Below are 27,512 nucleotides of genomic sequence, written 5' to 3'. Positions count from 1 at the left end.
TAAAGATTGTATGTTGTCCTCTGGAAAGCACTGTCTTTCTTTTCAAAATCTTCTTATCCAAGCACCCAAGACTTAGACAATTGTCAAATGGCTATTGCCTTTGATGATTAGTCACTGCACTGATTAATAACTTCATACAAATGAAATCAAATAAATTCATGGCATGGTATTAAATACATTTATGCTATATCTGATTTAAAATGCATTGTTTTTCATGGCTCTCAATTGATGGAAGATATAAAAAAAAAACTGTGTTGGGGGAAAGATCCATATTAAAGAGCAGAAACCAATGGCTGCTGCATGAGGTGAGCAGAATGATAAGCAGCCACATAAAGTGAATTTATAGGACATGCAGCTCACCTTTTTAGACAGTTACTGAAGCCCTTTGTCTGAGCTACAATCTAATGTGGCATCAGCACATACATCATAACCTCTGTATTAATGAACCACACTCTGAGGCAGAACCAGTCAGTCAATGAATGTTCCCCTGTTTCTGAAAGAAGTATATAAATCTGAAGTATCACTTAAAGGCAATACATTTCGATACAATCTGGTCACTTGATTTTCATGAGAGCATTTTTTAATGCATGCTATAACACATTAAAATGGCCTGACATTTTCAGAGTGTGTATCAGTAAACATTGCTATTATTTATGATTTCCCTTTCCCTTTGCAGCCCAACACTTTCAATCATGCAAAGCCTCTGCATTCTAGAGCATGTGGTAGCTGAGGATGATATTTCTGTAGAGAGATGCCTGTGTATCTAATTATGTCAGCACCTCAATCTAGCCAAGAGAGACATTTACACCAGTGCTAAAGGCAGTCGATGCATTTAGGCTGAGGATCGATCTTTGATTAGTTGCTACACCATCTTTTCACTACCTCTCCTTGGAGATAAGGCTTGCCATTTTTAAGCTCATACCAAATACACAGAAGAAAAAGGGATTCATTGAGAGCAGCTTGACTGAAATAAGTGGTAACCTGCTATTTGTACCTTAAGGACCTAGTTCTACTTGATCTAACCTAATTTGCCTTGTTCTGACTTGAATAAAACCAGTTAGTTTAGATGTTACCACATCAAGCAAATTTTTTTAGGTGAGAATAACAAGTCTCAAAACCATGCAAAAGGAAAAGGGCACGAACATTAACATCCTCTGGGTGGTTCGATTTGAAGGGCAACAGAGTGCTGATACTGGAGTGTTTTTGAGATCTGGCTAATCTGTTAGATACTGAGCAAGGCTGTTTCTCTGTCTCTGGAGGACACCAGTCACATTCTGAGAGCAGCTTAGGAACACATCTGCCATCCAGGATACATCTAGAACATTCGATGACATGCTGAGAATAAACTGAACATGTCAGGAGACGGTGCGTTCCCTAGATTCAAATAGGGATGTTTGTCTTGAAATTTAGGAGAATGGAATTTCATGGTTATTTTAGCAGTGTCCCCATTTCGGCAACACTGCTGCTGTGAAAACTGAATTTACATCCTTTGCAGGAAAGAAATCCATGAAGTGGTGGAAAATCTTCCGCATTAGTTATATCAGATGTCTGTTAACGCTTTGTTGTGATATGGTTTGATAAATAGCACTAACAAGCCAGACTCATTCGAGACAGGAAAAAAGAGCTGGTGGGAAAAGTATTGATATACCGTATAAAACCCCCATTAGGGAGTACAGCTATAAAAATGGAGGCAGCACGAAACCCTCTTGCACAAAAACCCTTTATCTGCTCTAAATAGTAACAATAGCAAAATGAAGCAATAGAGGAGAACACAGTTCAAAAACACATTAGAGTGAGACTCTTGTCTAAGAAAAACTAGTATACTGGTGGAAAGTTCAGGCTCTTGCACTTACAAAAGGAAGGAAGGGAAACGATCTAGACAAAACAAGTGTTAACAATAGAAAATGGCACCATTTTCTGACATGAAAATTCAGAAGTAAATTTTCTTTTCTTTTTTTTCATTCTGAGATCTGCTGGATGTAGAAGAAGTCATACTCACTATGAGAACTATATTTTTTTTCAGTGTGGAAGTTGCTGATAGGTGAAATGACAAAGCAAAGCCAGATTTTTGATAACTTTGCAAATGAATTTAAATTAAAAAAAAACATAAACATAAGCATTCATACCCTTAACTCAGTGCTTAATTGAAGCACCTTTGGCAGCGATTACAGCCTCAAATCTTTTTGGGTATGATGCGACAAGCTTTGCACACTTGGATTTGGGGATTTTCTGTCATTCTTATCTGCAGATCCACTCAAGCTCTGTCCAGCTGGATAGGGACCATCGTTGGACAGCCATTTTCAAGTCATTTTGGGCCACTCAAGAACATTCACAAAGTTGTCCCCAAGCCACTCTTGTGTTGTCTTGGCTGTGTGCTTGGGGTCATTGACCTGTTGGAAGGTGAACCTTCTGACCAGTCTGAGGTCCTGAGCACTCTAGACCAGGTTTTCATTAAGGAGATCTTTGTATTTTGCTGCATTTGTTGTGGAAAATTGTTGACGATTCTTTCCCTCTTTGAAGGAAAACTCTGAGTCAGGGGTTCCAGATATCAAAGGTGGACGTTTGAGCAACCAATAAACCTGAGAAGGCCAGCTGTCTGTTCTGACTTCCTAGTTCCTTCCATCTAGCTTTATACATTTCGGTTATCTCTTCGGAGAACATAAATTGCTCAAATTCTTTATCTTCAGCCAATGAAATAGCTTCCTACATTACTTCAGCTCTACACCATTATCTCTTTAGGGTCTCTGAATTTTTTCTATTGGTGGAAACGTAGCAACAAAAAACATTTATTTCTAGAAAACATACATTTGTAAAGCAAGATAATTCAATAACATAGGAGCCTTCATGTAATTAGCCATAATGATCTTTTTCTTAATGACTGCATCACACATAATGAGCATCCGCTTCCTCCTCTGTATGTTGGCGGAGCATTTTACATACATATGTCTTTGCATCCTTACAATGGTTACATCACATATACAGGTTTTTACTGATACAATATCGGTTCATATTTTTGAAAATATGTCATACATTCAGCTTTCCTTCAACCTTGAACAGTCCCCCAGTCCCTGCCACTGAAAAACACCCCCACAGCATCATGCTACCACCACGCATCACTGTTGGGATGGTTTTTGCTGGTGATGAGTGGTGCCTGGTTTCCTCCAGACATCACACTTGGAATTGAGGCCAAACAGTTCAATATTTGTTTCATCAGACCAGATTGGTGGAGTGTTGCAGTGACGGTTGTCTTTCTGCAAGTTTCTCCCATCTCCACACATGATCTCTGGAGCTGAACCAGAGTGACCATCAGGTTCTTGGTCACATCTCTTACCTAGGAACTTCTCCCCTGATTGCTCAGTTTGGCTGGGCGGCCAGCTCTAGGAAGAGTCCTGGTTGTTACAAACTTCTTCCATTTAAGAATTTTGCTCTTGGGATCATTCAATGTAGCCAAAAAAATGTTTGTAGCCTTCCCCAGACCTGTACCTCAACACAATCCTGTCTCTGAGCTCTGCAGGGAGTTCCTTTGACCTCATGGTTTGGTTTTTGCTCTGATACGCAGCTGTGAGACCTTATATAGACAGGTGTGTGATTTTCCAAATCTTATCCAATCAATTGAATTAGCCACAGGTGGGCTCAAAGTGTAGAAACATCTCAAAGAAGATCCAGAGAAATGGGATGCGGGGGCGGTATTGCACTCGCTCTATCGCACCGTTGTCACGAAAAGAGAGCTGAGCCGAAAGGCAAAGCTCTCGATCTACCGGTCAATTTTTGTTCCTACCCTCACCTATGGTCATGAAGGTTGGGTCATGACCGAAAGAACTAGGTCGCGAGTACAAGCGGCCGAAATGGGCTTCCTCAGAAGGGTGGCGGGCTTCTCCCTTAGAGATAGGGTGAGGAGCTCAGTCATCCGTGAGGAGCTCGGAGTAGAGCCGCTGCTCCTTTGCATTGAAAGGAGTCAGTTGAGGTAGTTTGGGCATCTGGTAAGGATGCCCCCTGGCCGCCTCCCTAGGGAGGTGTTTCAGGCACGTCCAGCTGGGAGGAGGCCTCGGGGAAGACCCAGGACTAGGTGGAGAGATTACATCTCCACACTGGCCTGGGAACGCCTCGGGGTCCCCCAGTCAGAGTTGGTTAATGTGGCTCGGGATTGGGAAGTTTGGGGCCCCCTGCTGGAGCAGCTGCCACCGCGACCCGACTTCGGATAAGCGGTTGAAGATGGATGGATGGATGGATGGATGGAAGAAGGTTTTATGAATAAGAACATTGACTAATGCTTAGATTTGTAGTTGTATATCATTAGTGGTTTGTTATAAACAAGCAGGTTGCATTTCCAGGTTTAAATGTGAGGTGAAAAGAAACAAATGTATGTTAGTTTTCATGCTGAAAATGTTGAACCTTGTGACAAAGGGCCACCAGAGTTTGATGGCATGATTACAAATGATCAAAAATCACCATACCATATGTACCTGTAAATGGTCTCCCTTCCAGCTGATGGCAACGTGACACTTTCAGAAGTCTGTTTCACACTTCCTCTCTGAGGCTGTGGATAAAATATGCATAAAATGAAGATGATCATTCTTTCATACGACACACTCTTTTGAATCACATGTTACCTATAAATATCATGCAAACCCTTTTATTGAGATCTCATACAAAACAGTTATTCCCTAAACTCTCAGCTCTCTTGAACCACACCAATTGTTTGGAGTATGCTTGCAACCATCTTGCTTGCCTTTTTAGTGTGAATCGCTAGAGGTCTGCTCGGATCCTCTCTATTGAAACTAAAGCATCCAGCTGGGACAGCCTGACAATAGTCTGACCAGTGACCTTGAAACTATTGTTTACTAATATGATAGAAAAATATGTACACTCACAGAAAGAGGAATTTCTCAAGAGTTGGAAGACTTTTATTTTTATATTATATTGTAAATCCTAAGTCGATAATGCAAGTTATGTACATCTATGCACTGCATAAAATAAAACCGTAAACTAAAAACATAATACAAGGATTCAATAATGATGGGGATAAAATATACTTTATTACACATGAAAATATTTAGCAGAAATATGCAATATACCAATTAAAAAAAAATAACTTTCCTTAATAGTTTCTTGAGCAGTAAATTTATAATAAAGAGATGGTTACATGCTAAACAAATTAATATGTACATACTGTGCTATGAAATCGCTACATTATAAACAACTTGAGATGATTATACATTTCATGGGGAACTACCTTGTAGTAACTTGTACAGACTATTTACTAAAAGAACAATGGAAAGTGACTGGGGCAAAAGAAAGGAGAAAACAGCAGCGTGCACACACTTAGGTAACATTGAAACTACAGCAATATTATAAAATACTCAGAAGTCAAAAACATAAGTAAACATGTAAAAAGTATCTTCACCGGTGTAACTGTGGTGGCCACTGTACTAAATTTAAATTAATAATTTAAAGTCACATTCGGGTGCCAGACAGGTTTAGGCCCATCAAAATGAATACTTCTATCCCAGATAGCTCTTAAAAGCCACAAATTACATGCAATAAAAATTCACAAAATAAGAGTGTATCAAATTTCAAAACATAAGTGTATTATTCAAATAGCATAAAGAAAATGGTAAACAAAAGGCAAGGACTCACTCCAACAAAATACCAGAAATAATCATAAATACATAAATCACAACAGAACAAAACACGCAACAATAATTATTAAAGTGTGTGTGTGTGTGTGTGTGTGTGTGTGTGTGTGTGTGTGTGTGTGTGTGTGTGTGTGTGTGTGTGTGTGTGTGTGTGTGTGTGTGTGTGTGTGAACTCATGCCACCCGGCATGAATGGCTATGATATCCAGGACTCACTCTCTGGTGATGAGCACTGTCAAATTAGTTCTTTTGTTGTTTCTTCCTCTTTCCTCCAATCACATTCCTTATCCACATCACAGTGCACAAAAACAAACTTTCTTTCTCCTTACACAGCTTGGCACACCTCAACTTCACCTCAAACCAGTCTCAAATCTCTCTTCTTTCTCTTTTTTGAACGACTGTTGCCTTTATTGTTGACACCTGGTAATCTAACGTGCAGCCATTTTAGTTGGTGGTGGTGGATCCTTAAAGGGGCAGTGGGCAGTTCTGCTCCGCCACACCGTAATAACTAGATACATCGTGATCGGTAAACACATGTTCGATTCATAAAAGCATGACAACCAATATAAATTTCAACAACCCTACCAGAAAATAAATCAAAGCAGTATAGCAAGTAAACAACTTTGCCAAACAGATAAACAGTTATTCAGACTGATGTCCTTATGCTGTTGTCCTGAACTTGTGACTGACTGATTGAACACCATAGTTTCACCAGCCAGAACACGCAACAGCCGGTAGGTACATCTTTTCTTAGTTTACGGACATTCAGTAAAAACACATGAAGGAATGACAAAAGCCTGCAATTATCCAACCCCACAGCTCAAAATACAAATCATTTTTGTAGGCTTAACGCAGTTTAGGGCTTTGTGATGTGACGTTATCCATATTTTGGCGTGGATATAAGGTGTCAACCGATAGAGATTTCGCTTTATTATGTATATTATAATATGTAAATATTCATGTGCGCAGCGTGAGCTTATCTATCAGTGGGCAGGGCTTCATGTGAAACTGAGACAATTTAAGAAACATGGACAGGGTTTTCCCGGCACTAAACATTTTTCTTTGGCCGCGCAAGCAAATTTAATGACATTTATGCACGCTTGCTGCTTTAAAAGTGCAAAATATTCTTCTCATCTGACACGCAGATGTTTCATGTGACTGTCTCTGGAGCACCGAAGAGTGTGCAATTCCAGCAGGCTGTCTGATATTTGTGCTCCAGAGACAGGAGAGCTAGCTCAGAGCAGGATCACTTGCGCTACTCAATTTTTGACCCATGGAAACCCCAAATAGAGAAAGAAATCACCTCAGAACGGGACGACTCTCAAGCAGGTCAAGAAAATTAAGAGGAGCTTGATATTAAAACAGGTGTAACATTTGTGGTTCACTCAACAATAATAACTCGTAAAACAAGCAATCTGTTTCATCACCTCAAAATGAAGCACGCAAAAGGAAATGATGAAAGCCAAAAGATGAACTCTGGATTAATTCTGTCATTTTTTTATTTATTTAGCAAGAAGTGATATTTATTTAATATATTCATTTTCTTCAAGAAGTGTTTATTTTCATTTGACATTTTCTTTTACATACATTTTATTTTCTTTGTCGCATTGCTTTAAGAAGATCTTAAGTTTCTTGAGCAAAGTCTATAATAATAATAATAATAATAATAATAATAATAATAATAATATTTTACAACATTTTAATCTGAAATGTGGCATACTGTTATATTTAGCATTTTGGTAAAGTTGATTTTTATTTATTTATTTACTTTGACATTGTCTTGTTCCAAATAAAGAGGAAGTAGTTTTAATTTATAAAGTATTTAATTCAGGACTTTCAAATATAGGCATTACAATATGGTTAATTTATATATAAACCAATTTTTTTATTTTCCAGAAAACTTTTACTATATTGTGATATATATCATTATCGTGATATAAAATTACTCATTTCGTGATATAAGATTTTGGTCATATCGCCCAACCATACCGGAGTTAATTGGTGTAAGGCAAGGACAGGGTTTTGAACACTGATTTTTATGTACTTTTGTAAATATTTTACCTAAAAAAAATCTGTAGTGCAGCTTTAATGCACTATGTAGTAAACCTCTTTGTCACCCTCTGTACCTTTTGAGCAAACAGCATCAAGAACATATTAGCAATGGTGGGGAGTTAGTATAGGGCATGCCTCTTAAGGACTGAAACGTTCATCTGTTTCCATGGAAACAAACAGAGAGGAAAACGGAGTACCAATAAATGTTGCTGGAAACCATCTGAGGTACACAGAGCTAACCAGATCACATCAAAGTGTTACAATGAAATAATCAGGAGGACCAAAGCAGATAGCCAAAAGGCAAGACCATAGCTGATCAGTGACAGAAAATCTGAACGTGATTTATTTGCATGCACTTGCCTCACCTATCACCTTCTACCTGTTTCTGCTTTGCTCAAAACCAGACAACAACAAAAATAATCAATGCTAATTATTTTGTCTCGCATTATCCTTTGCTTTTTGAGAAGCTTTGACATATTTGATTGTGGCAGCGGGGGCGTGGTCAAGCGCCCGTCCGGGAGAGAAAAGCGGTAAGGGCGCTCACACCTGAGCTAAATGATGACTAACACCTGTCTCTGATTGCAGTAACATGAGGAGAGCGGCATAAAAAGGGCAGGAGCGACGGAGCACAGGAGGGAAAAAGAAGCAAAGACTGTCTCTGCATACCCTTTAAAGAAAAGATTAAAAAAAGACTTACCCTTTAAGTTGACGCTGGTTTCCTTGTTTTGTGTTACATTGGTGCTGAAACCCGGGAAGGAGGAGGGATGCCCGTCGCAGAGTCCTCGACACTGCCGTCCACCCAGGGGAGAGCCGCTGCCATCTGCCGGGTGACGGAGTAGCCCGACCGCCCGGATGCGGGGTACGGCCGTCGTCCGCGGGGCAAGTGGGGACTGGATACCCCGACCGCCTGGAGCGAGGGAGCCGCTGCCGGGGGCGGAGGAGTGCCCTGCCGTCCCCAGAGACGCGGAGGGGTCGAGGGAAGACCGCCGTCCGCGAGGGGAGGAGGGAAGAAACTCTCCGACCGCCCGGAGCGGTAGAGCCGCTGCCAGGGGCGGAGGAGTGTCCCCATTTGCCGCCAGAAAAGCGGAGGCGCGTTCTGCCCCGCATCCGGGCGATCGGGCTACTCCGTCACCCGGCAGATGGCAGCGGCGCTCCCCTGGGTGGACGGCAGTGTCGAGGACTCTGCGACGGGCATCCCTCCTCCTTCCCGGGTTTCAGCACCAATGTAACACAAAACAAGGAAACCAGCGTCAACTTAAAGGGTAAGTCTTTTTTTAATCTTTTCTTTAAAGGGTATGCAGAGACAGTCTTTGCTTCTTTTTCCCTCCTGTGCTCCGTCGCTCCTGCCCTTTTTATGCCGCTCTCCTCATGTTACTGCAATCAGAGACAGGTGTTAGTCATCATTTAGCTCAGGTGTGAGCGCCCTTACCGCTTTTCTCTCCCGGACGGGCGCTTGACCACGCCCCCGCTGCCACATTGATATATTTGATATATTAGGGATGCAATTATTTATTGGCTGTTGATATTTATCGGCCAATTAGGCCTTGTTCAGACTGCTACTAAAAATTAGATTTTTTGCATATCCATATTGTTATGTCCCACCCCAGTCTAGGGTTGTGGAGGAGTAACAAAATTAAAAGGTTTGGGGTTCCCGTTCTCCCATCCCTGTGCTAAATGATCACTCAAGTTTAAAATCCAAAACAAATCATTTATTTAATCAGAACAAGAGAAAGAAGTCATAAAGTCTTCAGGAGGGGGCAAAGGCCAAAACAACAAACAAAACTTAAATATCTTTTGGAGAGTCAAATATCTGTTGGGGAGTCAAAACTACCTAACCTACAAAAGAAAAAGTGCAAATAAACAACATTAACTTACCTACCTCCCTCACTAACCAAAACACAGGAGAAAAGATAAAAGGTTGAACAAAATGGCACCCACCTGCCTAAAGCTTCCACACTTAACTAGTATTTACAATATTTACTATTTACAATATTTACACAATGATTAAGGTTAACGTCAACAAGTTACCTTCAACTCACTATTTACAACAGTAGATAACAACCAAAACAACACTATGTAGTAGCAATACATCAAATACAACACACAATGATTAAGGTTAATGTCAACAAGTTACCTTCAACTTAGGGCTGGGCAAAAAATCGATTTAATCGATTTATCGATTTTGTAGTTTAAAACGATTTTTATTTTACAAACTCGAGTTTTTTTGCCACAATAGTTTTTTCGGACTTTTCCGCGTTTCGTCCTTGTGCGTTACCGTAGCGCGATATGAGCCAGCCCCCGCCCCGCATAACACAGTCAAAACAACATGGCAGCGTGTAGCAGAGAACTAACGTTACTTCCAAAGAAAGGCAAAGGTAATTCCGTAATTTGGAACTGGTTTGGTTTTGATGCAGCAGACAAAACACAGACGAAGCCTTGCTGCAAAATATGTTTCAAGGCTGTTGCTACTGGAAGCAGCAGTACAACAAATCTTTTCCAGCACCTGAGGAATAAACATCACGAAAAATGGGAGAAGTGCAGCCAGCTCCGTAGCGAAAACGGCTCCTCTAGCACACCTGCTAAAAAGCAAACTACACTTCCTGAGAGCTTTACAAACTGTGTGCTTTATGATAAGAACGGAGCGCGATGGAAAGCGATTACAGAGGCGATCACGTTTTATATTGCCACAGACATGCTGCCAATTTATTCTGTCGAAAAGCGAGGCTTTAATCACATGCTGAAAGTATTAGATGCGAGGTACGTTGTCCCCAGTCGCAAGTATTTCGCCGATGTAGCGCTGCCTCACCTGTACAATACAACTCGGGAAAAGTGAGCTGGAGGAGATGCAGTTTTACTCAGCCACAACGGACCTGTGGTCCAGCCGGACGATGCAGCCATATCTGAGTCTGACGGTTCACTACATCAACATTAGTTGGACTCTGCGCAGCATCTGCCTTCAGACAGCGTATTTCCCTGACAACCACACTGGTGAGATAATTGCCCATGGCTTAAAAGACGCTCTCAGCTCCTGGGAACTTTCGGAGGAACGACTCGTCTGCATGACAACTGATAGTGGCACCAACATCATAAAAGCCCTTAAGGACAACAACTGGCCCAGCTTGCAGTGTTTTGGCCACAGACTCCACAACGCTATAGGTAAGAGTTGGTGTAAGAATAAATAGGTGCACATACTTGCACATTGTAAAGTACTGTTTGCTCATAATTTAATAGCCAGAACATTATGGAGCTATTATTGTGTCTTTATTACATGTGAGAAAATCCGGGCTCAGACACAACGTGCACGGGCTCGGGTAGGGTCGGGCTTGATTTTTTGGGCCCGATCTAAGCTCTAATTGAGCACGGACACTCCAATGTTTGGGTAAGATGATGACACACACAACTGGGAATCATATGTCAGTGTGTCATGCATCAAACCAGTGCTGTATTTGTTTAAAACAAGTCTCCTGCCAGAGGAGGAAGATTTGGAGCTAACAAAAACAATCAAAGCTAACATCATGCGTTACCTCGAAAGTAAATACTGTGATTTGGAGAAAGAGGAACTTTTGGACATGGCCACACTTTTAGACCTGAGGTTCCGTACAACCTACATTGATGCTAGCAAACTGGAAGTTGTCAAAAAAAGAGCAGTGTCTGAGATCTCTGCTCTCTGCAACTCTACCACAGAGGAAGCTCGTCCCTCAGCTGTTCAAGAGAACACCCCACCAAAAAAGAAAATGACTCTGGGTGCCTTCTTTAAAAACAGTGCACCATCCACCACGCCACACCCACAATCTGAGAAAACAAAAATTGAGACTGAGCTTGCAACATATTTCCTTATTCCAGACATAGAGCCAGACACAAATCCTCTTGAATGGTGGAAGCTGCATCAGCCCAACTTTCCAAGGCTAAGCTTACTGGCTAAAAAATATCTTTCTATTCCAGCCACAAGTGCCCCCTCAGAAAGGGTATTTAGTGTGGGTGGGGGAATAGTTACCTGCAACCGGGCCTGCCTTAAGCCAGAGGTTGTGGACAGGCTCATCTTTCTTGCAAAAAATGTTTAGAATGAGCATGCACAATGTTTCAGAGATATAACAAGCACGTGTTTTGTTGTTATAGATAAAAGTTTACATTTGTTCACTCTTTGAGCAGGCTATATGTCTGCCACAGGCATGTTTCATTTTTTTATATTCACACTATACTGAGAAGAGTTTATTTTTTTAATTGTAATGTTATATGTTACAAAATTTGTAATTATCTGATTTCTTGAACAGAAAATTTAAGCTACTGTGAAGTTGTTGCACTTTTGCTTAAACCTGGGTTAAAGCTTGAAATTGTTGAATGACAGAGCCTCATTTACTTTTTGTTTTGGGATTCTACGCATTTTAACTCTTGAGGACAATCATAGCAATAAAGTTGCACTTTTGACACTATATCTGATGTCTGCAGTCATTTTTTAAGTGCATTGAAAAAAAAAATCGAAAATCGAATCGAAACTCGAACTTTTCTTTAAAAATCGAAGATTTTTTTTTTGGGCAAAATCGCCCAGCCCTACTTCAACTCACTATTTACAACAATAGATGATGACCACAACAACACTATGCAGCAGCAATACATCAAACCCAACTGTCTGGAATGGGGAAAAAGGGAAGTTCCATTGCAGTGAAGATCTGCTTGGGATTTATCCTGTTTTTCCTCTCCTCACCAACCAATCCAGACAGGGGAGTGATTGGTAATCATCATTGCAGACACCTGATGTTAATCACCCAGCAAGAAGGCCAGAGGAAGAGAGAGATATAGAGACACAAAACAGGAAAACGTGAATCTCCAATTGCAATAACGCCAATGCCTTACATCTATAGATGTAAGTCAACAAAATATGTTGACAATGGAAGGAACCAAAAAAAAAATAAGTCCTGGGACGTAACACCCCCACCCTTAAATTACAAACCTGGGTTTGTAAATAAACGGTCAACAAGGTCAGCACACAACTTAATCTCCAGTGTGCACAGTGTATCAGCAACAACGTGTTCTGCAAATACACACAGGAGATTTGAGCATCCCTTTTGACCAGTCCATTCCCCTAAGGTCTAGAAGCAGTCGTAGCGACAGCAGTGGAAACAGCAGGTAACATTTTTGTCAACATCTCCTGAAACACAGGTTTTGGGCACATTCTTTCATTTGAAGTTAGGGGTGATAATGAGTGGTCAGTATCACAAGGCATTATATTGATACAGTAGGGATCAGACTTAAACTTTGACTTAAAGGGGGATTCTTGCCCTACAGACTAAGCAACAGGTTCAAAGCCAATTTCAGTTTCAACAGCCAATTTGCTCCCAATAGGATTTGACTCAGAAACCAGGAATGAGTCAGAGAGATTCACATCATCTCTGAACTTCAGCAATTGTGTAAACATCAGTTCACAGGCAGTCAATGCTGATCGAGGCGGTTTAGAAATGTCAGACTGATCACAGGCAACAGGCTCATTTACAACAACTGGACAGGGGAAAAACCATAACCCCTGCTAGATCACTCCCAAAGATGATACTCATGCCATCTACTAGTAACTGAGAACACACCCCTAGCTTACATGGACCTGTGATGATATCAGACTTCACATATACATTGTGTAAAAGCACCTTGACACTACCCAAGTCAGCACCTTGAAGTATTGGTGCCAGTGGAGGAGTCTGAAAAAAAGCAAAACACTTTCGAGAATGAGCAACTGTGTTGCTCCCGTGTCTCTCAATATCAAGATGGGCTTGGACACAGAATTGTTAAAGAGAGAGACACAGAACCAGTCAATAGACAGGATTCGTACACAGAGGGTTTGGACCACAAACAAGGAGGACCAGCAACAGAAACGATCCCGGACGAGCCCCCAATTTTTACGTCCAACCCCAGTCTAGGGTTGGGGAGGAGTAACAAAAGTAAAAGGTTTGGGGTTCCCCTTCTCCCATCCCAGTGCTAAATGATCACTCAAGTTTAAAATTCAAAACAAATCATTTATTTAAACAGAACAAGAGAAGGAAGTCAAAAAGACTTCAGGAGGGGGCAAAGGCCTAAACAACAAACAAAACTTAAATATCTGTTGGAGAGTCAAATATCTGTTGGGGAGTCAAAACTACTTTGTATTCAGATGAGTTTTTGATAGTCTGGACAACAGTCAAAGACATCTGTGTAGTACTTGTTGTACATAAAAATTATTCAAAATAGTCCAGATGGCTATTTTGTCCTTCACTCTGTCTCTTTTTACAACAAAGTGAGCACATTTGAGTACCCCATGTGACATAGGGAAGTTGCGGAAGTAGAAAATGGGGCGTTTTGGTAGATTGGTTTCAATAATTGCTTTTATTGCATTGGGATTACGTTTTGAGTTCTGGAATTTACAGTACATTTTTATAGTAGAATGACATTTTATATGTCAAAATTTCAAGGAAAATTAGATTCCTCGTTACTTGAACCCTTTAATTCTGCATGGCTGATTGAATTAAGACATATGCATAGTATGTATTTGTAATGTTGTAATCATATACAGTAGGTTACGTATATGTAAAATGTGAGTTCTGTTTTTTTAACTGCAAAAATGTTTGAGAAGTACGAAATAACTTTTTTTAAATAATCATGTTATAATATTTAGTTATTCTATGTGTTTTTTCTTTTCTTTTTATATTCTGCTAATCTTTTATTGAGGCTCTCTTAAGAATTTTGACCTGCCATGTGTTTAACAGAGCCAGTCCATGTTCAATGGAAATTATTTATTGTTATAATAGTAAAAAACCTTTTATACCACTTTGAAGTTGTTCCACGTTTGGAACGATTTTTATTGATGGAGCAAAAATAAACAAAATCATATTATGTCCACCGGCCCGCTCAGTTCTCCCGATGGACAGTCCGCCCCTGATCGGCCCCAAAGTGCGTCGGTCCACCGGGAAAATGCACGGTATGCCAGATTACCAGTCCAGCCCTGGAAATAACAGTAAAATTTGCATAAATACAAGTAACTAGCCCTAACCCTAATCCAAATCCTAAACCTAGTAATTACATGTTTTTAATTAATATTACTCAGTACTTACTTGTGTAATTACACTGTAACAAGAACACTCAAATAAAATGTAAAGTGTAATCTGGTATTGCTTAAACAGAGTGTTTTTGTTTTGTTTTGTTTGTTTTCTTTTTTGCATCAAACCACCTTTATGAACTAATTTCAAGTGTGCATTTTCCTCACCAGGATAAGAATACATTCTGTAAAACCACACTTTTTCCTGAACATTGATTCTTGCCTTTGGTAACTTTTCAGCTGTTGTGCAGCATCGTTACATCCTCAAGGAGCCGTTCTATTCTGCAGGCTACAAAACCTGCCATGCTTTACAAACTGTGAGAAAAGATGATTAAGAAAATACGGCACATTAACTTAAATGGCTGGAACACAGTGTGATGAATAACTCATCACTGTTCTGATAAACAAAGCAGCACTCATTTTCCACTCATGTTTCCAGCTGTCATGAGGTCTTCAATGACCTCTATATGCAATTCAAATTAGAATACAATACACAAGAATACGATTTATGTTCCAGTAGTTAAACTTGTAAATTTGTTTATGTTATAGGTCATATCTGAGCAGGTATGCAATTTCCCAAAATAACTTGCATTTGGGATTTTATTTTTTTATGTTACAGAATGAAGAGCTACAACCATTCTTGCAACTGCATTACCTCATTCCAGATAATAACAAAATTATAGGACATTAAAACTGAAGTGTATAATTTCAGCGGCATTAGCATAACCAAACAGAATTGCAAAAATAATCATTGTTTTCTATTAAAAATTATGCATATTGTTAATTAAAAACATTTTCCCACCAAAAAAGAAAAGAATAGTTTGTTGAAGTTTGTCAATAAAACAAAATATATATTTAACATATGTGTCATACTTAATATTTTTAATTGACATTTTAATTTACGAGTAATCGGTTACTCGTTAATTGTGGGCGCCGTGCCCATCTCGGGACTCGAGTCTGAATCCAGAGCTGAAGCGGTCACATATGCATCAACCTGAGCGACGTGACCATCACTGAGGATGCCATATGCCCCTTAGAGCAGGTCAGGCGGAGGGCTAGGAGACCAAGGTGACCAGAGCAGATCTGGGGGGGCGGCCACAGGACAGGGACTGGGTCAGGAGGCCCGAGAGGTGGCCATAGGACCACAGCCATGGAGAACTCCGAGGGCGGAGCCGTGGAAGGCGGAGTCATGGAAGACTCCAGTGGCGGAGCCATGGAAGGCGCAGCCGGGGAAAGCGGAGCCATGGAGGACTTTGAGGGTGGAGCCGTGGAAGGAGGAGACAGGGAGGAATTTGGGGTGGAGCCATGGTAGGCGGAGCCATGGTAGGCGGAGCCATGGAGGACTCTGAGGGCGGAGCCGTGGTATGCGTAGCCATGGAAGGCTCAGGAGACGGAGCCGTGGAAGGCGGAGCCATGGAAGGCTCAGGAGACAGAGCCGCGGAAGGTGGAGCCATGGAAGGCTCAGGAGGCGGAGCTGTGGAAGGCTCAGGAGGCAAAGCCGTGGAAGGCAGAGCCGTGGAGGGCTCTGGAGATGGAGCTGTGGAAGGTGGCGCCGTGGAAGGCTCAGGAGACAGGGCTATGGAAGGCTCAGGACGCGGAGCCGTGGAAGGAGAATGGGGAACAGAAGCCTTTCTTCTCCTCCTCCGAGGACGAGGCTGGCAACGCTGGCTCTGGGACGGACGAGACTTCCAGCTCATTGGTCATGGCAGGCGTGGGCGTTGGCTCGTTGGCCATGGCAGGCGTGGGCGTTGGCTCGTTGGCCATGGCAGGCATGGGCGTTGGCCGTGGCAGGCGTGGGTGTTGGCTCGTTGGCCGTGGCAGGCGTGGAATGTTCTGAATCTGGGATTGAGTGAGGTGGTTCCTCTGTAGCGAATGTCTCCAAAACGAGCTCCACATACTCCTTCCATGTGTAAGTACCGGTCTCCGGCAAATCCCCCCATCGGAGTGTTGGTACACCAATCCGATAGATATCCTTCAGGGCTTTGTCATCTAAGCTGTGTGAATGGCCACGCTGGAGAAGAAGTGGGAGAACTCTCGAATTGTTAAATCCGCCTGGGTTAGTTCTATGAAATACGCCGCTAGATCCATTTTGTGGTCAGTTGTTCTGTAACGCTGGGAAAAAGTCAAGAGAGCTGGATCTAGGTGCAGTTTAATGAAAATTAACAAAAAAACAAACGACTGGTAAACACAGGAACAAAATAAAACATCCACGAAGGGGCAAAACACGGTAATACATTCAGGTACATTCAAGTACATACATTCAACAACTGACCAAGAACAAGCAACCAACAGGGCATAATATACAAAAAGACTAATGAGTAGATAAAACACAGGTGAGGACAATGGAAGACAGCTGGCAGTGATGAGGGCAGAGAATTATGGGAAGTGTAGTCTATGGTGAACAGATGACAGAGGCAAAACAAAGGGCAGACAACAGTGAATCGTGACAGATACAAGCTGTTGTCACTGTTTTAAATTTCGTACACATTTGTAACAAAACAATTCACAAGGTAGGAACCTAATAATTCAAATTAGGGGTCACGATTGTGAAATTTGGGTGACAATTAATTATCAAACAAATAATTGTGATTATGACGATTAATTGCCTGTTTTAGGATTATGACGATTCATTGTCTGTATTAGGTGTTTCACGAATATGACGATTAATGACCATATAACCAATATGTAATTTATACAAATTTAGCTTGGGTCATATAATAAAATAAGGGTATATTATTTCCTTTTCAGGCTTCAGAAACATATGAATGACAGTCAAATAAAATTATAACATTTAAAATAATTAAAATAATATTTTAATTATCAAAATATGATAATTAACTAAATAACTAAATTATATCTCTTTTATTTGTCTGATTGACTTTTGATCCATTGGACTTTTTCAATGTTTTGTTTTGCTTCTTTTGTAACCCAGCCAACATGTACAGCTATTATATTATATTATATTATATTATATTATATTATATTATATTATATTATATTATATTATATTATATTGTGCAATAGTAAAATATTTCTCCCTTAAACCTTCAATTTCACACATTATTTTAAGGCTCTCTGATTAACTCACAAGCCCTTATTTCTCATGAAGGAAAGCGTATCGGTTACCTAACGTAACCTCGGTTCTCTCTAGATGAGGGAGCAGTATTACGTAAGCTAGCTTACGCTACGGGAAAGATTCATCTTTTCTGAGATATTGAAGCCAAAAATTATCCTTAATTTTTGTATCCATTATCAGCGCAGTCGCGGCGGCTGCAGACCTTGGCCGGGCTAGCTAGCGAGCTCATAGGTTGCTCTGCGGCAACTGCTGCAGCCTATAGACGAGCTTGGGCGAACTCGCATCCAATGAGAGGCGTCCGGCGCTCACTGCATCAAAGCCCGCCAAAAGGGCGTGACTAGAGTGCATATAAGCGTAGTTAAGTAGGCTGGAACCCTGGTTTTCATTGACTGAAGCGAAAAGTAAGCTGAGTGGCGCGAGCACGGCCGGCTACGCAATACTCGTTCCCTCATCTAGAGAGAACCGAGGTTACGTTAGGTAACCGATACGTTCTCTTCTGAGAGGTTCTCTCGTATTGCGTAAGCTAGCTACGCTCACGAGGACCCATTGTCCAGCGCCGTCGCGCTCAAGCATCCACTGTATAAGCCCCAGGGAATTAAGGGGGACCGGGGAGCCCTTATGAGTGGGAAATAATATTTGGCCGGCAAGAATGCGGGTCATTGATTGTGTAATACATAAGCACATAGTAGGGCCGGGAGCGACAGAGCGGCGGTGCGGTCTGTGTGGAATGTGTCCCATCAGTGCAGCTCACCAGGGGAGCTGTAGCGTGATAAACCGCTAGTAGTTTTGCCTGCAGAGCGGGCACTTCCATATTGTAAAATCTGACAAAGGTGGAGGGAAGTCCATCCGCTGCCACACATATGTCGTGAATGGAAATTCAGCTGGACCATGCCCACGAGGATGCCATGCCTCTAGTGGAGTGAGCCCTAATGCCCAACGGGCATGGCAGATCTTTGGCGGCGTATGCAGCAGCAATAGCGTCCACTATCCATCTAGATAGTGTCTGTTTCGAGGCGAGACCTTTGGTGCGCCCTCGAGCGAAGCGAAAAGCTGCTCGGGCGTCTGAAAGCAGCGGAGCGTGCAGTATACAATCTCAGTGCTCTGACCGGGCAAAGGAGATTGGCGTCGCGTTCGCTATCCGGTGCTGGCAGCGCCGATAGGAAATGACCTGTGCTCTGAAAGGAGTACCGATCACCTTGGGAACATAGCCGTGTCTAGGCTTTAAAATGACCTTGGAGTCACTTGGTCCAAACTCAAGACACGCATGGCGTGACAGACAGCGTGAAGGTCTCCCACGTTTGACTGATGACAGGGCAGTCAGAAAAGCGGTTTTGAGTGAAAGGTATTTCAAATCCGCGGATTGAAGTGGTTCGAAAGGGGGCTTTCATAGTTTGAGAACTATAGAAAGATCCCAGATAGGAACCGATGGAGCGCGGGGGTTCATCCTTCTAGCTCCCCTGAGGAAGCGGATGACCAGCTCGTTTTTACCCCATGACTGGCCGTGCAGGGGTTCAGCGAGCGCCGCAGCGGCCGCCACTCACTTTGGCGTGGATGGGGATCTGCCCTCATCCAGCAGCTCTTGTAGAAATCTGAGCAGCGACGACACCCCACATGTCCGTGGGTCCAGGTCTCTGTCGGTGCACCATTTTGAGAACACAGACCATTTTGGCGCATAGAGTCTTCTCGTGGAAGGGGCTCTAAGCGTGTATGATGGTGTTTATTACTCCTTCTGGCAGGCGGCGGGTGGTCGTTGATCACTCGCATGCAGCGCCCAGCGCTCTGGGTGGGGATGCCAGATTGTGCCGTGAGCTTGAGAGAGGAGATCTGCTCTCACTGGGATGGGCCGCGGCTGTCAGTGACAGCTGCGTAAGCTCGGGAACCATGTCTGATTCTCCCAGCGGGGCTATGAGGAGCACCGGTGGCCGTTTCCCTGATCCTCTGCATTACCTGTGGCAATAGCGAGGCGGGAGGGAAGAGCGTAAGCGAGCGTCTGGGCCAGTCCTGGGCCAGCGGCGTCCTCGCTTCGAGAAAAATACTGGGCAGTGAGAGTTCTCTTTGGGCGCTAAAGAGGTCTATCTCTGCTCTGCCGAATAGGTGCCATAACGTCTGGACTGTTTGGCGTGCAGGGACCATTCCCTGGGGAATATTGTCTCTGGACAGTCTGTCGGGCCGTCGTTCAGGTGGCCTGGCGCGTCGCGTCGCCCTCAGCGGCGCAGGTGGCACTGGGACCAACTCAGTATGCGTTTTGTCAGATGGAAGAGGTTCCTGGATCTGACACCGCCCTGGCGGTTTAGGTAGGATACCACAGATCTGTTGTCGAGCGGACCAGGGCGTGGTGACCCTGAATGACCGGGAGAAAGCGCCGCGGCGTGCTCGACCGCTATCATTTCCAGACAATTTATGTGAAGGAGCTTTTCCTGAACTGACCATAGGCGAAAACGGAGAGCCCTCGCGGGCGGCGCCCAACCCGTGTTGGGCGCGTCTGTCGAGATGACTTTCGGCGAGATACAGCTCCCATTGTCACTCCCGCTGATACCATTCGGCCACTGTCAGGGCTGCAGAGCTGATATGCAGGTCTGAGTCACCTTGATGGGCTGGCGGCCTGTGGCCTAAGCCCGGCGAGGCAGCGGTGTTTAGCCAATGCTGAAGCGAGCATGTGCAGTAAACCCAGCTGAAGTACTGCTGCGGCTGAGGCCATGTAACCTAGCACTCTCTGGAATTTCTTCAGAGCGTGAGGCTGTTCATCTGAAAAGATCGCGGCTAGTCAGCTGAACACGGCGTCGCGCTGTGTAGATAAGCGAGCCGTCATTGCCACGAGTCTAGTTCTATTCCCAGGAAGGAAATGGTCTGACTGGGCTGTAGTGAGCTCTTGGTCCAATTGACTGCAAGACCCAAACTGTTCAGATGGCTGAGGAGAACTGCTCTGTGAGACAGAAGCTCCATATGTGACTGAGCCATAATCAGCCAGTCGTCCAAATAGTTCAGAATTAGCAAACCCTGACTCCGCGAGGAGTGCGGCGCCCGCATCCATGCGCCGTTGAAAGTCGCGGGTGCTAAGGACAGGCGAGCGGAAGGGCGGTGTATTGATAAACCTGGCCGTCGGCGAATCTCAAGAATGGCCTGTGACGGGATTTATCTGAATCTGAAAGTATGCATCTTTCAGATCGAGAGAAATAAACCAGTCCCCTGGCGCACATCTGCGAGGAGTTTCCTGATTGTAAGCATTTTGAGCGGTCTTTTGCAAGCACCTTGTTCAAAACCCTGAGATCTAATATGGGTCTGAGGCCGCCGTCTTTCTTGGGAACAAGAAAATAGCGGCTGTAAAGCCCGACTTCGCTCAGAGAGGGTGGCACTTTTCTATGGCCCTTTTGCACAGAAGGCTTGCTATTTCTGAGCGAAGCATGCACGCTGCTTCCGTGTTCACGAGTGGTTTCGAGCAGCTCTGAAGCGAGGGCGGCGATCGAACTGTAGCAAATAGCCCTGTTGTATTGTGCTTAACACCCACTTGGATATCCCTGGAATAGCTTCCCACGCTTTGAAGCGTAGCGCTAGAGGGTGAATGGCCAATTCAGCTCTGATTGCCGCACACAGAGCTGAACAAAATGTGTGGCTGCGTTTAGTGTGTTCATGCATGATTGCTCGCGAGACAGCATGAACAGGCTGTTTTGTGAGTGACTTCCGATTGGAATGAATGGGGAAAGAGTCACATCTGTTACGTGATCGCTAAGCATAGTCATGAGCGCGGGACTTACACACAGAGGAATGGTTGCTGGCCGTGTAACAGAGCGGGCAGAGAATGGTAGCGCCTGCGCATTTGTGGCGCATTTATTGACTCTAGCGCTTCGGCGGTTCAGTAACCGCTTTATGTGGCGTGCTCTGGTGGGGACACGAGACATGCAGTGCTTGTGTGCAGAAGTGAACACTGGATTGTGGGCACATTTTCTACACATAGGGCTGGTCGGTGTGACAGAGCGGGCAGAGAATGGTAGCGCCGCGCATTTGTGAGCGCCTTCATTGACTCTGGCCTTCGGCGGTTAAGTAACAGCTTTATGAGAGCATGCTCTGATAGGGGCCGCGGGATGTGTTATGCTTGTGTGTAGGGCGAACACTGGGTTGTGGGCACTTTTCTACACATAAGACATGTTTGCTCTTTACAAGATTTATTTGGGTCGCCGTGAAAGCGGCGTTTGAGTCTGAGCAAGCGGGCAGTGTCACCGGCTTGTTGGCTGCTAAATTCACCACTGTAGTAGCCTGAGAGAAGGGGACTGACAGGGGTAAAGCTTTGACAGTGGTCCGGCGGCGGGACTGAGCCGTCGTTTGTTCAACACAGTTAGGAAGACTCGACTGCTTTCGGGTTTCAGCGTTACCTTAGATCGAGGCCAGCGGGAGGCGGTCTCGGCGGCTGTCTGAGCCTTGATCGAGCGGCCGCCCTGTCGGCGCTGAAAGTCTGAGATTGTTGAACTGGAGCTGTGAAGAGGCTCGTGCAGGAGGCTGATCACGTGAGCGGCCTGCAGAGGAGCTAAGCGGCGCGGCAGGAAGAGGTTCATGGCTTGGGTGGCTTTCTGGACTTCTGAGAAGCGGTCAACAATGCCACTCACCGCGAGCCGAAGAGACCGGTTGGAGAGGCGGTGCGTTGAGGAGCGTGGAAGCTCTGCTTCTCCCATGTCGGCTAGTGTTAGCCATAAGTGTCTCTCGGTCACAGTCAGCGAGGCCATGCACTTCCCTAGAGCTTGGGCTGCAGCTTTGGTAGCCTTGAAGGGCGAGGTCTGTCGCGCCGTAGATCAGTAACAGCCTCTGGGTGCCTGCCTTTCTCATCCCACTCCGAAGAAGGTCTGCTTGTAGGATCTGTAAAGCGGCCATTGAGTGCAGAGCAGATGCGGCTTGGCGGCGGCGGAATAGTAGCGGCCAACATAGGCGAAGTCGCTCTGCAGGCCTTAGGCGGGAGCACAGGCTTGGAGCGCCATCTCGCGGGGCGGACAAAGGTGTGCTGCTACCGAGTCCTCGACCGGGGGATGGAGGAGTAGCCTCTCTCAGTGGCGCCGTCCACCGGCCGAGAGAGGTGGAGGCGTGTGAAGCGGGTCCTGGCTGAAAGCGGGCGTTCCACGACTTTGCAAGCTCCGTATGTAATTCCGGCAGGAAGGGGCGGCCGGGCACGGGTGTAAGCGGCGATGGCTTTGAAGAAAGCAGCCGTCGAGTCTGTTGGGTGCCTGCTCAGGGGCGGTGACCACTCGAGCCCAGGCGGTCGGCGGCCTGTGTGAGGCGTGTTAACTCCCGCCGACTCGGCGGGTCCTGCTGGATTCCTGGGCTGAGGAGGAGGCTTGGGAGCCTGTCCACTCCTCGCTGTCGAAGCCATGATGGAACAGCAGCCCTTATCCTCCGCCAGTCATCCGAGATGGCAGCAGTCGCGGCCGCTCGGCGGCAACTGCTGGCGTCCGAGGCGGGGAGGGTGAGCGATGCTTTCGAGGAGAGGCTCGGCGAGGCAGTCGCTTCAACCACAGTTTCCGGCAGCCTTTGTGGCGGCTTCTTCCTCTTGCGGCTGAGGGTAAAGCGGCGTGGCGGTTTCTGCTTTGACGGCCGAGTCGAGCCGCAGGGGTCGACATCGGTAGCTCCTCGCAGAAATCGCATCCGCCCTCAGTGAGGCGAGCTCTGCGTGCCCCAGTCCCAGGCAGAGGCGCCAGATGATGTGGCGGTCTCCTGTGCTGAGAAGAGGCGACATGAAGCGCAAGTGGGCGAGGCATCTTGAAAAAGGCGCTCGTACTCTTTTGTGAATAGTTCTTGAGAACTAGCTTGCTTAATAAAAGGATACGTCGTCGGATGGCGTAGCTTCGCAGGATGGCTGAAGGTGGCTGAGGCGGCGGCTTCTTCTAGCGCTGTCCACGCTTGCTAGATGCCCCTCAAGCGGCGGCGGCTTCCAGGTCAGCGATCGCGGAGAGCTTCAGCTGAAGAGATGAAAATCAGGGTTCCAGCCTACGAACTACGCTTATATGCACTCTAGTCACGCCCTTTTGGCGGGCTTTGATGCAGTGAGCGCGGGCGCCTCTCATTGGATCGCGAGTTAGCCCAAGCTCGTCTATAGGCTGCAGCAGTTGCCGCAGAGCAACCTATGAGCTCGCTAGCTAGCCCGCTCAAGGTCTGCAGCTGCCGCACTGCGTTGACAATGGATACAAAAATTAAGGATAATTTTTTGGCTTCAATATCTCAGAAAAGATGAATCTTTCCCGTAGCGTAAGCTAGCTTACGCAATACGAGAGAACCTCTCGTAAGAGAACTTTGAGATTCTGTTTCTTGCATTTTATAACTTCCACAGAAATAGAGCAGGACATCTCCTCTGTTTCACTGCCTGTTATTAGCAATACGTGAATAAACCCACAATGACCACGGATATTTTACATTACATAGCTGTTAAGTAAAACTGGAGTGCTTTGCGTTCACAAAATGAATCCGTTAATACCTTGTTTATATTTTCGCGGACGTTTTGCGCACGCTTCTGTAGACTGCGTGCTCATCAAAGTGGTTCATCTTCACACACTCTCAAAAGAGCTGCTCTTGTGACATCCGTGGTGTGGTTCCCTGAGATGTTTGGAGTTCAAGTGAATGAGACACAAGTGCTTTTTCCAGCGTGCTCTTGAGACATCATGCAGGGAAACACGAGGCTGAATCCAGCTTCTTAATCAACTGCTTTTTATTCAGTAAAGGGGCCTCAGACACTACACAACTCTATCAGAGTGAAATGTCAAAATGTACTTGCCAGTGGCTAATAACAGACATTTTTTGGTCACATAGTGCGAAATGTACTCATAGCTATTTGCGAATGATTTACTCACAGAGGGCTGAAAAATCTATTTAAATTCTAAAATACTCCCATGCTTTAGATCACTGTGTGCGAGTTTATTTTAGCTGCAGCTTGTTCTTCGTGGGAATCCATGCTTAAACCGGGCGCTGCCATTTTAATTATTCCATTGCGACGCATGTAAATGCAAATCGAGGTATTTCTGTAATCAATGACATCGATTCGATGAATCGTCCCAGCCCTACTTCACATTAACCAAGTGCAGCACATTTATATTTAACAGTCTTTTTATCTCCACCTTTCACTCAAAAGCATGTTTGAGAAAAATGAACATCAGCTTAAGTTCATCAGTCTTTTGAACAATGATTGGCTCAACGATTCCTTTGCATGAAGTCACTGGATATGATGGTTCAGTGTGAATGGTTATGATAAAAGATACCCTGACATGTTCAGGGATGGACATCATGGGACTTTTCCAGGTGGGCCGGTCAACTTGTGGGCTGGCTGTTGAAACCGATTAAAATATACAAAGCAAATATTCAAACATTTAAAGAGAGAACAAGTTCTGACATCTTCAGGTCAGTCCACTCTGGCTGCAGTGGCAGATACTGGCATATTTGGCTAAATAGGAAAACATTCTCTAGGAGAGTACAGAGCACCTCCTCAAAAAATGAATTGCAATGAGGGTAATACAGCTGACAAATTTGTATGTGATAGCCTGCCTGAATGTATGACTTTGGTAGTCCACCAGACCATCACCAAACTTGCACAATAAAGCAGCCTAGACCAGCATGTCAACTGCATTCCAGTCCAGCAAGCCCTCAGAGTGTAGAATTACCTTCCTGTACGGGCATGTTGATATTCACAAACATATTTAATCACAAGGGTATACACACACACACACACAATGAAATGGATGCTGCTGAATGGTAATAAAATATGACAATTGTGTCATTCTTAGACATTTTTTAGTTCCTTTCCAAGTAACATGATGTGGGTATGAAAGATTGGCAGAACTAGCAACCATGAAACACCAGGAAAGACAAAGAGGAGATACACCTAAAGGAACACTTTCATACACCCAGGACAGACAGCCGACATGTTCATGTTCAAATAAGATTTCCATTTTTATTTACTGCATTGCCAAATTTCTTCCCCATTTTTCACTACCTGAGATGTTCGAACTTCCTGATGGATTCGATGTGATTTATTACAGCACTGGTCCATGGCAATAGCTCTGACTTTAAAACCCACAGCATGCAGAATCCACCCAGTAAACAGCATTTGGGAGAGTACAAGCTATTTAATTTGTACGAACCATAACAATCAGTAGTCACAATGCAGAACAATGATTGAAATTACAAGGCCGTTAGTGCACTTCCACTCCACATTTTGCACGATTAATGAAGGGAAGGTGCAAAAAAGTCTGCACTCAGGGTCAGTAGGATTTCTAGTTATCTCACCCTACACAATCAAGCCATCTGGTCCACAAAATCTTAAAAATTATAAAGAGTTTCCCTTCAAACCAACATGAAGCTCAGTTTCCATTAGAGCACAGCAGGTCACAGTGAACAGCAGGTAAAGCAGCATGCCTAATGAATTGTGTAGAGCCGTTCCTCAACCACAATCCTCTCCTTTCTGCTTTTATTTTAACCATATGAATCTTGGAAGTGTTATTTTTTTAATCATAACACAAGTGTAGTCCACAAAGATTGCCAGATTGGAATAAAAGATGAAAACAGATGACAAAAAAGGGCATTTAGTTTAATTGGGCAGAAAAACAAGATGGTTATGCAAAATGTTGCACTACAACCACGGTAAAGAAGTCTCATTAAGGCAACATATATTTTCCTGTTGCACATTCATAGCTCAAAACTTGGAGAATATATTTGCATGCTCTGTACAGTTCAGTTCAAATGGATCCTTGGTCCACTCTTTACAACATGTTCAGTTAGGTCTATGAGATTAATTATTTTATGCTTTAGAACTAAACTACAATAATGAGATAATGGACATCAAAAATAATAATACAGCTTATGTTCCCAGACAAAAATATTTGGATGTCTTTAAATTAATACTTCTATTTGAAATCATGAGAAATGGTTTGGCCTGACCACAATTACATTCATTTCTAGCTTTTAAAATAAAAACTTTTTAACAAAAAATTACTTTCAGTGGTTTATGCTGCATGACCTGCATAGTAAATCAAATCACCTGAGAGAGAAAGAATGAGAGCCAAGGTGAAGCAAGAAGCCTGTGCTGCTGAAAAATTATTATGGGATCAAAGGGACCAGATCCTGTAAATGCTAGTTCTTCCATTTTCCAATTCCAGGTTACATAAACATAGACATTTATGAAAGCTTGAATCCATTACTTAGCCAAACTACATGTATGCAGAGGTTTGTAAGACTCAACAGTCTGACGGATGAATGAAAGAGCCAAAAGCAATAAATTAAATCCACTGGGAGTCAGGAAAATATTATATGCCATAGACAATATAAGTTAAAAGATGTTATGGATCTACTCAAGATGTAAAGAGTGCAGATTTTAAGATTTAAGGCATTTTCACACAAAGAACATTTAATTTTCTACCGAGTGTGACATGCAATTTGTTAGGCTCTAAGACTTCTGTGTACTTAAACAAACTGTCCTCACTGTGTATTCAGAAGTAGTAGGTTGAATTTTCTTGAGCTAAACTCGGTCTGTGCTTGCTGAAATCCTAAGCACTGCTCACAAACTTATATCTTATTGGTGGAAAAGTTTCTTTTAATAATTTTTTGTCCACAGATATGTAATGTTTTGATTTATTTTTAGACATTGTCCTTAATATATTTTGCATGGAAAAGATACTTTTGATTGCGTGTCGTGGCACGTGTGGTTAGGACGCGGTTTCAAAGTTCTA

General features: G+C 43.8%; 1 protein-coding gene across 3 annotated transcripts in view; it reads right to left on the bottom strand.

Annotated features, from left to right (window-relative positions):
• LOC127659021 (tetraspanin-18-like) overlaps positions 1–27,512 on the bottom strand; it is a 67,097-nt gene that overhangs the window by 21,868 nt on the left and 17,717 nt on the right. For 2 of the 3 annotated variants that reach the window (XM_052148635.1, XM_052148653.1), the window contains exon 2: positions 4,464–4,537. Coding sequence is in view for 1 of the 3 variants with exons in the window: in XM_052148644.1 (XP_052004604.1) it covers positions 4,455–4,457 (3 nt within the window). In the remaining 2 variants the exon portion in view is untranslated. Of the gene's footprint in view, positions 1–4,454; positions 4,538–27,512 lie in introns of all 3 variants that reach the window. The other variant, XM_052148644.1, reaches the window with a different exon arrangement.

This window comes from Xyrauchen texanus, chromosome 2 (assembly GCF_025860055.1).
Source record: "Xyrauchen texanus isolate HMW12.3.18 chromosome 2, RBS_HiC_50CHRs, whole genome shotgun sequence".
Taxonomy (NCBI): domain Eukaryota; kingdom Metazoa; phylum Chordata; class Actinopteri; order Cypriniformes; family Catostomidae; genus Xyrauchen; species Xyrauchen texanus.
This window is presented reverse-complemented; position numbering and strand designations above follow the sequence as displayed.